The sequence below is a fragment of the Ciconia boyciana genome, chromosome 2 (assembly GCF_034638445.1).
Source record: "Ciconia boyciana chromosome 2, ASM3463844v1, whole genome shotgun sequence".
Classification (NCBI taxonomy): Eukaryota; Metazoa; Chordata; class Aves; order Ciconiiformes; family Ciconiidae; genus Ciconia; species Ciconia boyciana.
The window spans coordinates 66,903,367-66,914,538 of NC_132935.1; the positions used below are offsets into that span (position 1 = coordinate 66,903,367).

At 39.1% G+C, this 11,172-nt stretch overlaps 1 protein-coding gene across 2 annotated transcripts; it reads left to right on the plus strand.

Annotated features, from left to right (window-relative positions):
• The first annotated feature begins 405 nt into the window (after nt 1-405).
• Nucleotides 406-9,866, plus strand: BLOC1S4 (biogenesis of lysosomal organelles complex 1 subunit 4). 2 transcript variants are annotated; one of them, XR_012040964.1, is made up of 6 exons: nt 406-690; nt 1,187-1,258; nt 2,285-2,386; nt 3,111-3,245; nt 5,023-5,119; nt 6,655-9,866. XR_012040964.1 is itself a non-coding variant. In XM_072852869.1 (5 exons), exons 1-5 carry the CDS (start codon nt 478-480, stop codon nt 6,748-6,750), a joined length of 618 nt encoding a protein of 205 aa, XP_072708970.1. In that variant the 5' UTR covers nt 410-477; the 3' UTR covers nt 6,751-9,863. The 2 variants fall into 2 exon arrangements, 1 of the variants encoding a protein (XP_072708970.1); XM_072852869.1 differs by lacking the exon at nt 5,023-5,119 and having other exon boundaries at nt 410-690; nt 6,655-9,863.
• The last annotated feature ends 1,306 nt before the right edge of the window (nt 9,867-11,172 follow it).

The window sequence follows — 11,172 nt, forward strand, 5'->3', positions numbered from 1 at the left end:
TACTATTTCTATTTTATTCTAAAATATTCTAAAATACGTACTCATACACTAAAATATTGTAAAATGCACACTCATATACTAAAATATTCTAAAATGCATACTCATGTATACGCGATTCAAGGTGACAGAAGGAGCCATCTTTCTGGCCTTGACTCTCTGCGCGCACGGCAGGGACTCGCCCAGAGGCGGGGGGCAGCTCGGGGGCGACAGCGCGGGCTCCCGCCCCGGGGCCGGTGAGAGGCAGCGGCCGCTGCCGGGCCTGCGGAGCCTGAGGGCCCGGGCACCGGCGCTGCGAGCGCTCGGGCCCGCGGCCGCTGCCGGGGCGAGGGGGCCGAGGGCAGGCCGCAGCGCCGGGCGCCTCCCAGCCCCGCCCATCGCGAGCGCGCCTGCGGCGGGCGGGGGAGCCCCGCCCCGCTCACGTGCGCGGCGGCGCCGCCTGACGCGCGGCGGGGAAGCCCGGGGCGGGCGGGCGGCAGCATGGCGGCCGCCGCGGGGCCGGGTGAGCGGGCTGCAGCCGACCCGCCGGGCGCTTGCCCCGGCGCGGACAGCGGGAACGTTTCCCAGAGCCATAGCAGCGCTTCCGGCCTCGGGGAGCCGGAGGACGAGGACGCCTCGGAGGCGTCGCTCAGCGCCACCGCTGCCGCTTATTCCGCGTACCTGCTCGCCGACCGCAGCCTCTTCAGCGAGCAGGTGAGGGGCCGGGGCGCCTCGGGGGAGCGGGCGGGGGCCTCCGCACCGTGCCGCCCTGCCCCGCCCCGCCCCGCCCCTGCGGCCGGGCCTGCCGGGCTGCCCGGGGAGAGGGAGCAACGGCGGGCCCTTCCCCGCCAGCGGCCCGGTCCCGCCGCCGGCTGTGGGGCGGCACGGAGCGAGGCCGCCCCGGCCGTGCCGGGAGCGGGTGGGACGGGGAAAGGGGGTGTCCCTGGAGGGCGGCTCTCTGAGGCGGCGCGGCTTGGCCGCGTTAGAGAGCGGGGCGGCTCCAGGCGCGGCCTCGGTGTCGTTTTGCGGAAGGCAAGATAAACCGGTGTGTCTGGTCACCTGCACTTAACGTAGCCAAGAGACGGCAAAGCTGTGGGATTTCTGTTAAGCTGGGCTTAGTCTGGCCGATGGCCGGACTCGAGGTTTTGTTTGGGAGAATCTGGGGAGTTTTTGTGTTTTCAGGTACCTTTAAAGGATTTCTGTTTTGCAGATAGAAAGCTTAGACAAGAGTCTAGAAGATTTGCTGACCAGAGTGGATGAATTTGTGGGAATGCTGGATATGGTATGTATAACTTCCATATAGTTGTGTTTTTGAAGTCAGAATAGAGTTTAATATGTACTCTGTCTCATTTGAAGACATGAAATGGGAAGCAGCCTTTGGTCTAGGCAGACAGGTTCTGGTATGAAAACACACAATAATTAGATAACTCATGGATGAAAACTACTGAACTTTCATGTCGGAGCAAAATATGCCTGTATAGCTATATAACTGCATATTTACATAATTCTGTTTGTGTTTGTCCATGTACATACCTGGAATCCAATTTTGAATGGCATAATGATAGATGCTTAAAAGGGCAATACAATATTCTGCATTTCCTTTAAAATACGTAAAGACACCCTCTCTGGGTTTTGTAATCAAAGTATCTGATCAGAGTTGTCAAACCTCCAAAGCTAGATTTGTCTTTAGGGGGCCCTTTCTTACCCTGTCAACAGAAAGGCAGCTTTGTTTTCACTTTCGCATGGGAGGGGACAGGGAAACTGAATGGAAAGTTTCTATAAGCTGACGCTGGTATACAGGGCTGTCTTTTAAGGCACAGCACATGTGTTTCTCCTGCACTACTCTAAGGGGAACTTTACTGTTTTTTGGGTTTTTTTAACCAATTAAAAAAGATTCTGTGGCCTGGCTTTTTTTTTTTTTTTTTTTTAGCAAAGTTGAGGAATGTACAGGTAGTAAAATTTAAGTAAAAATTTTAGTTTAATGTATTTGATTCCTTATTGTGTCTTGGGAAATGTTCTGTTTCTTAGTTCTTATAAGGCTGAGGCAGCCTATTTTTAATATAATTATGAAGTTAAATATTTGCCTATGCAAAATAAGTTTTGTTCAAAGGCACTTACTAAATTGTACAAAGAAGCTAGCTTATTAGTTTTTAATCTTGTGTTTTTATACTAATACTAATCTAGTATTTTTAAACGATGAGTTTTAATCTGTTAATTGGAGCACAGTTCCAGTTTCCAGAATAAAATCTACTACTTAACATTTTGTTTTATTCATTGACTTTTGTATTATTTCTTTGAATCATTTTAGATTCGAAGTGATTCCTCTCAAGTTGTCAATGAAAGTATACCTCAAATTTACACAAAAGCTACAGAAATGAGACAGATATACAGGAAGATTGACAAACTAGAGGTATGTATTTGATATCTCCTGGATGTATTCCATTTCTCAATAGGGGGAAGAATCAATGATATGCTCTAATTGTTTGTCTTGTGCACGTGCACGCACGTGGAGGGGGTTCAGATCCGTTTTGCTCTCCTTGTCCAATCTGGGTTCAATACTTCGGGGTTAATGAAGAGAACACAATTTATTAAGAATTTCCGGGGACTATGGGTGTTCTAAAACAAAATGCCTTTTTAAAAACTTTTTTTTTTTTTTACTTACTGCTTGAAGCAAGGCAGCCATCTTTCTTTTTTCAGAAAGTAATAGTACCACTCTTCTTTTTTTTTTTTTTTTAATAGTATCTTTCAAAGTTATTGTCTTGGGAGCTATTCAGAGACTAGTAGCATGAGAGGTCTGTTGATCCCTGGTAAAGCTTCAAAACTGATTCAGATCCTTGGTCCCGCTTTTTGTAGAAAGGCAGATAGAAGTCTAAATTCTAAGAAGTTTAAATTAGTTATTTGAAAGGCAAATAGGAAAAGGAAGACATTGTTTTATTAGATTTAACCTGGTTTTGCAGCCCTTTAAGTATCTCAAGTAATTTTTAGTAATAAATTGGACTTGTAGGTGGAAGGGAAATAGAGCATGGAGTTTCTGACTACTCCTCATTTAATGGAACTTTCACCACTGTTGTGCAATACATAATCCTGTTTTAATTTGTTAAGAAGTAGCATTTCTTCTGTTTTTTTCACACTAGGCTTTTGTGAAGATGATTGGAAATAGCGTAGCTGGACTGGAAGAACGCGTCATAAAGGCAGAAACAGACCTTGGAGCTTTTCCGAGCACATTCAAGAAAATCTTGCACACAATCAGTATACCGTCCTTCCTTAATGTAAGTAAGCTTTTGTTATCATGTGACCAGCTTCGTTGCTCTGCTTACCAGAGTGGGTGATTAAAATAATAGTGTGTTGCACATATATCTGAATTTAACTGTAAAACTTTCATATACTGTATTAGGATTTTTGCAAAATTCTCAGACTTAACAACAACAAAAAAACCAACCCAAACTTAAAAATCACAAATTCTTACAAGGATTTGTATAACTTTCCAAAATAAGGCTGAATACATGAAGAAGGGAATGTGAAGGGCACAAATGAGCACATAACAAACAAGCCATTATATTAAAGCATCCCGAATCTCTGATGGTATGCAAAGCAAGTAGGAAGAGCCTGTACAGACAACACTGTTAAAGTATCATACTGCATTAAGAATATCACTGCAGAAACCTTACCAAAAAAAGAAATTAAAGCTACGCTGCACAATATTTTTAAAATAAAGATTCTGTTTAGACTCAGTCCACACAGTTCAGTAATCATGTAAGCACCTTGTTAAACTTTCTAAGGGTGCGGTTTTTTCTGTCTTTCCTCATTACTACATGTGGACTGTTTCTCTACAGAAGACTTGAAGTGCGCTCTCTAGTATGTTTTGAAGAGATTCCATACCTAGCCTTAAATACTGGCGCTATGCCCTAGTTTTAAAATAACCTTCTGGTTTTTAAAAAAAGAAATAAAAAAAAAAAAAATCTTCTGAACCGTCTGCTTCTTGGCATCACCTGCCAATACACCATTTATATGTACTCCTCCTTGTGTCTTGTCTGTTCCCAGATTCTTTTCTTTATCTCTTCCTGTATTCATCCTGTACTAGCTCAGGTTTCTGTATCATAATACTGGTGAGAATGCTGAAATAAAGTAGGTTTGCAGAGGGGGAGAGGAAGATGGCTATGACTGTTTTTATATTCCTACATATTGGAAGCACATGTGGCAGCAGAGAAAAACAGTTGTAAAAAGAATATGTATTGTCTTGGTAAGACTCAGTTCAGGAAACCTGTTCTTCACTGCTATTTCCTGTGCAGACTTTTAAGTTACTTAACTTCTCATTCTGTCATTTTCTTTGGTGTTGAAGTTTAGAGTGATGTCATTTTTTCTTTAAAAAAAAAAACCAACACAGAGCTGCTATTTATGGGCCAATTGCAAAAACAAACAGCAGCAGCAGTTGTCTTGAAGAATATTCAACAGTATTTTCCATTTTGTTGCTAAAAACAGTTGTCAACCATACAATTATAATCTTCAACTGAAAAGTTTGAAATTTCTAATAAACTGCTTCTTTAGTGTTGCATGGGAACTCTTTGTCAGCTTAGCAGTTTTTCCACAATTAATAAGGTGGAAAGTCTTTGAAAGTATCAGCAAGCTGAACCTGGCATGTCCAGTGGTTTCTTGGTTGGAGTATGGATAGCAATAAGATCAACCCTGAGAACTTATTAGTATTAATTGATTAACTAAAAGGCAGGTCACTCTTCTGCAGTGGTACTGAGTATTGTGTAGAAAATATCTATTTTCACTAGTAAACACAGGCATGTCTGAATGAAAATGCCTGCAGAGATTTCTCCTCATGCCTGACATTTAATTAGCTCACTCAATATATCGAACCTTTAGAAAAGAAGGCTATACCAGTATCATGATTTTCACTGGAGTGGTAGTTCACATTTTCCTGCTACAATTTAAATTTAAGTCAAATCCCCTCACTTTTTTCCCATTTAAATGTATCTGTTTCTTTACACAAAGGATATATTTTGTATTTCTTAAGCTGTGTATTTGTAATCTCACTTTCAGATTTTGCCCCAAGTTCTTCCCTTGTGAATACCAGGCAGTGTAAAGTAGAGTACTGTAAGACTTCTAATATCACTAAGGATGTAAACTCTCTCAAAAGGTAAAAACGTCTGCTAAGCAGCTGCAAAAATAACTGTTCATAAATGTGTACTTAGGCAACTGTGGGTACTATGCCTGCCTATGAATTTCCTCACTGGACTGAAATTATCCCCTTCTTGCACATATGCAAATACAGTGCCTCTTAAATCAGTGTCATGAGTTGCAGAATACCTGTGACCTTAGTTTCCCTTGTTTGCAAGGTGTTTTCTCATAGGGCAGTACAGGCTAGGAAATAATTTTTAAAAACAGAACTTCGACTTCAAAGGTTGTTTTTACATTTAGCAAAATTTCTGATATAGAGAACATTGGTAATATCAACTATTTCTAGATCCGGTCTTTGTTTATATTGTTTATTTCACTACAACTTGAATGGCAAAACAAACTTATTTCACATAAATTAATGGTATCATAAAGTTAAAGACAAATATAATGTCATAAATCAGCAATTTTGTATATAACAGGAGAACACGTACTTATTTCATACAGGGTACAAGTATACAGCTCTACTGAATATTGGAAAAATTCCCCTTAGCTGTTTTGTAGGTATGCTTAATTATATCCTTATTTTGGTACTGTAAAAGCATTCCAAACTCCAAGTATACTAATGATATTTGGTGTTCTTTTAACTTTATTATCAGTGAAGACTCTAATTTCCTCATCCCAGACAGGCAAAAAAGTACCTGAAGAACCGCAGACAAACTGACTGAGAGTTCTGCAAAATAGTTAATCAAAATATTTTCATGAGTCCAAAAGAATTTTTAATGAATGGAGTCTTGATTTCAAGCCTTCTATTTAAGACCATATATTGAAAACATACACTGACTCTGTGTTGCAGTGCAGCATTATGTACATGCAGGAAGGCTGACACGATAGTCATTAGTGGTCCTTGCTGTTGTCTCTTTAAATGAGCCATTTGGTATAGCAAAACAATGTACAGTTAATATTTAAAAGAAACATGTACACTTTTCCTGAAAAACAGTGTAACAGCTCTTTTCTAGTCCGCTACCATATTATTTTTAATGGTATGTCGTAGTACATATATTCTAACATATACTTGATGAAGAAGCTCAGCAGGAGCAGCAACCATCTTGAAAGAAATATTTGCTAGGTGTGTTTCCATGTGAAGACTTCTTTAACTAAGTAAACGAGAACACAGGCTAGGGTTAACTCAAAGCAAGCGGCTGAGGAGGACTCAAAGGCGGGAGCACAAAAGGTAAAAGTATATGGCTTTGGAAGGATGAAGGTTACAATGACTATACCGTCAGCTGGAAAAGATTACCCGTTTGGCTCCTGCAAAGCTGGCATATCATACACTTTCCAGGACTGCGTCTGTTCAGGTGACAGAATGGCAGAAGTCAAAGGCTGCTTTTCTTCACTAACGTTAAGAATGTGCCAGACCCATCTGAGCTATGATTAAAAATTCACCTAAGGAGTTATGCCTTTAAAACTTTTCTTGTTTTGCATTTTAGCTCTGTAGGCTTTGTTTGAAAACTTGCTTTTTTAAGAAGGCGAAAAATAAACTTATCTAATTTGCAGAAATCGTCTTCCTCACGACAACAGACCCTCTATGAACCTCCAGTCCTCTTCAAGACTGAAGACTATTTTCCATGTCTTAATGAAGCACCTTATTGATGAGTTTTGCTTTGAGATTGCTATGAATCAACCAGAATAGAGACAGCCAAGTGAACAAAAGAAATGCTAACCTCAAAATAGCTGCATTTCTGAGCGTTACTGATGGCATATTGCCATTCTGATTCTCATTGTCTTCCTTCAGGCAGTATTTTCAGGTAATCTTTGTTTGTGTACATTATTTCACAAGTCTTCCTAAAACACAGTATAAATCTTCAGATTATGTTGGGGAAGGAACTTAAGAATACTTCTGCGTTACATTTTTTTTTTAAATAGGGAAATAATAGGAAACATACTTTTATATATAAAAGTCTTTAAACACATAAATATCTGTGCTGCTGCAAGTGTAAATAGCTATACCACAAGGTTGTCTCTTCCCTTCGCCCCCTCAATGTATGGATTGAGGTGAAAGAAAAACTATGCATAAAATCATCTACTCCAAGTTTTGGAACCTGGTCCCTGCAGTTTGTACAGAGAAATGCACCACGTTGGGATGTACAAGTTGCAAGGGGAGGACTTGGAAGATCGTCGAGGAGTCAAGGACATGGCTCGATGCGCATGATCTAGTCCCAGTTCACAAAGCAAACATCCTTCCCCAACTGATGATCATCAGGTCACAGTGACCTGAGCTTCTAATTATTGCAGCATTGTATTGTTTGATGTGTAACCCGGTGGGCATGATATATATATATATATAACCTGCTGTCAAAAACAAAATGTATCTAAGTTGAGGCAGGGACGTCCCTGGACTGAGCCTCGATTGGGCGCCTGACCAAACTCTCTGCTTTTCCCTCACGACTCTCCGTGTGGTTACTGGGGCTCCCCGTGCTGATTGCAGTGTGAGTATATTATCAATAAACTAATAGCTATCTAACCCCTCTTGTGGTCTTGCATTTCACCTGACAGTATGGAACTGCACCATTGTTTCTGAGAACCTTTTTGCATACAGCCTCATATAATATCTAGCAGGTGTTAATCATAAATTGTTGTATTCCTCTGAACAACAATTTTACCACTGCTGTTTTACTGCCAATATAACTGAGTACAAGTATTCAAAATTCAAATTTCAGAGGAATAAGGAATGCATTAGGGAAACAACAACACATTTGCTGATTTTGTGTTGCAAGCACAGAAAAAGGTATGCAGTTGTAGAGCAAGGATTATGTATTAATAGATAAAGCTTTGAAAACTATATGGTCTTGTCTCCCAACAGCAGCAGGGACCAGGTTCTAAACAGTATCTGAAGCAATATTTAGTAAAAATTAAAACAAAGATTGTGAAGTCAAAATTAGTAGGCTCCAAAAGCAGTTCTAATGTAAAATTTACTTGAATTTTAACAGAGTCTAGAAAAATAATTACATGCAAACATGCAGAAAGGAACAGACACTTGACTTTGAAGAAGGGCCCCGCCTGCCTCCCATACTCCTTGCGTTCATAAATATTTCACTATTTGGATGTCCCACTGCAGCAACAGTTGAATTTCCAAAAGGTGTGGTACCTTTCAGTTTATACATGAATAATCCTTGAAAGCTTATCACTCCTCAGTGAAATCGAATGAAATGACATACCTATAACTTAGTGTAGCAACATCAGGCTACAGCCAAGTACTCTTAACCACACTAATACTGATGTTACAAAAAATTTTAAAGTAACTTTAGAACAGCTTTCTAATTAAATGAATCAACTGCTCAAACACAACTTTGCCCTCTGCTGAATGGAGCTAAAATGCAGTTAAACAGATTATATAATTTAAAATATTAAACTAATAAAGAGCTCAGCAAACTTATACAGCTAAGTATTTGTCACGCAATACTGTTCATATTAATAAGAGAAAAAAATACACATATTCTGAAGTGGGCATTTATGTTAAACAGTTGTATGGAAAATGTAAGTTATATCTTCAAAGCATACCCCAAACAAAAAATGTGCAATTCCTGTTACTAGTGTAGTTCTATGTTGGAAATGCTCTGAAATACTTTTATTACTGAGAATAATGGATAGTACATGGAAGATTTATTAAGGAAATGCTATAAAAGTACAGACAAATAAATTGTGGCTTTTTTTATAGATGATACAGAATAACAAGGTCACAGTTCATCTGTGAACTATAGTCTAGAAAAGTTATAAAATTCAGGCATTCTCATAATACTGACAAGATCCACAGATGCACTCTGTTGTTGAATTTGTATTACCTTGGCTGTCTTCTTGTTCATGGTCAGTCTCACCAAGCAGGAATAGCATAAAAAAATCCCAAGTGTTCACACTCAGTAAAGAAAGACTCATAGAATATTCCTTTATTCTGTCTGCTATTGTTACCTTGTATTAGTGTAAAACCAGTAATAACTATATTATGAATTAGGCTCAATATTTACTTTTTTTGCCAGCTGCAAATAAAATCTAAATCTCAAAATCCACTGATACCGATATTCATATACCCAGAAAGCTGTACTTGTATCTTTCTACAATGTTTACGCTTCTCTTGCTTTGGTTCCAAGATGTGAAGCCAGTAACAACAGTGCTACGTTACCTGTTTTTAACATGAAGAGCTCTTCACATAGAACTGATGTAAAGCAAGACATTATGTTTAATGAGCTGAGCTGCTAAAGGTTGGTTATCGAGTGTATGAAATGAACTAATGTTTAATATCAACAAAAGAGTCTACAAACAAAGCTTTCTTTCTTCTATGACGTGAAGTAAAAATTTTAAAGTTACCCTAGCAGAGATAATGCTAAAAGTTTTTATATTCTTACAGTTAGGTACGTTTTAGGCAAGTGTCTAATTGAAACTAATGCTGCAGCTTACTAAAAGATACCTGTTTCCTGTAAGATGTGTGTATATAAATAACAGAAGCTCCATTCACAAGATATGCAGGATGGACTGAATGTTAGAAGTCCACATTTTTCATAGCTCCTGGACAAAAATCAATGTGGTCTGTCTTACCTAAATGTTTAGTTACATGATAAACTATGCCTGAAGTAGGCACATAAAGATTGATATTTGTATTTAATTATTTTTGGAGCTAGACATTTTGTTCCACTCTTGAGCAATGCTACTGCAGGTGCTGTAAAGTCTGAAGAAATTATAGAAGGATGCACATTACTGACATGAAACAGATTTGATGATTTATCTGACCAAATAAAATAATAAATTGATTAAAGATTTAAAGATGCAGTGGATTACATTAACATTATCAAAACCCATAGCAGTTCATTACTTCTGCTGACAATAACCTTCAAGGTTAAGTAGTTTTACCTGCAATACTAAAAAACCAGTAGCAAGCTTAATTTGGGTTCTGTCCTGCACGGGAACTGTTTCCAGATCCTAAGGTCTTGAGCTGTAGAGAGTGATCCTGAGTGAAACACCTTCCAGAATGAGAAAGAAGAGCAAGATAACTTGCATCTACATCTATGAAGAGAACTTTACATTTGAAAATTGTAAATATTTTAAGGTTCCCTTACAAAAAACAAAGATATTTTTAAGTGATGACACTTTTAAACTCCCTCAGTTTTTGTAGAAAAACATTCTAGTCTTGGAGCAGCTACCAAGAAAATCCCATATGTCCAGACAGAAGCCCTGCCTTGAAAAGCCAAAATCCCTGTCAGATTTAGCTACGATCAAAGAGGACCATAATGGGTGTTGGTAATCTCTCTAGCCACTGCAGATAAATCCATCAGGAATGAGGAGTCTTCAGCTATCGGGGTTCACAGCCTTGTAGGAGCTAGGTTCCTGTGGCATGCTGTGCTGCAACAGCAGAGTAGAGGCTTTGTCCACTCCGCTGCTTTTGTTGATTCTACTTTAAGCCGATGGGTGGTACTACAGCCTAGAGGTGGTAGTACAGACAGACTCCAGCTCCGTTTGATCTCGGAGATTTAGGGAATTTTCTTTACCTTCTTGCTTGAGGTTATCTACTCACAAACTTGTAATGCTGGTAATTTTTATGATTTTGCAAAACAGTATAAGTAGTATTCAAATTATGTATGATGATTAATGTCTTAGAAGTGCTAAGTAACAAGCAAAGAAGAAAAAAGGGAAACAGAAGGTACTGCTCATGAGCAGTACTGAACAACGCTGGCGAGACAGAATGCAGTCACCTGTAGATACATAGTTTGGAAAAGAAAAATTGACATAATGCCTTTGGAATTATATCAGACAGAAGGATAGTATAGGAAAACCAAAGTATGCTGTCTAAAATCCACATGAAAGACTCAAAACATAATTTAATTTTTGTCAGCTTTAATGTTGGCTGTGCATTATTTGAGGGACTATTAGTATAAGTAATAGAAAAAAGACATTCAAATTACATAAATAGCCATAAAATATGATGTTTTCAGTCAAATGTGCTATCTATACAGGATCTTGAATAGTCTTTAAAAAAAAGTGTATTGAAAATACATGTATATAAATGAGCTGACAGAGCTAAGAAAA

What these genes read in the sequence shown, in the direction of transcription:
- BLOC1S4 (XM_072852869.1), top strand. Translation starts at nt 478, where the DNA reads ATGGCGGCCGCCGCGGGGCCGGGTGAGCGGGCTGCAGCCGACCCGCCG. An exon ending in GCAGCCTCTTCAGCGAGCAG is followed by an intron (nt 691 to 1,186) that starts GTGAGGGGCCGG and finishes TCTGTTTTGCAG; the next exon opens with ATAGAAAGCTTAGACAAGAG. An exon ending in TTGTGGGAATGCTGGATATG is followed by an intron (nt 1,259 to 2,284) that starts GTATGTATAACT and finishes GAATCATTTTAG; the next exon opens with ATTCGAAGTGATTCCTCTCA.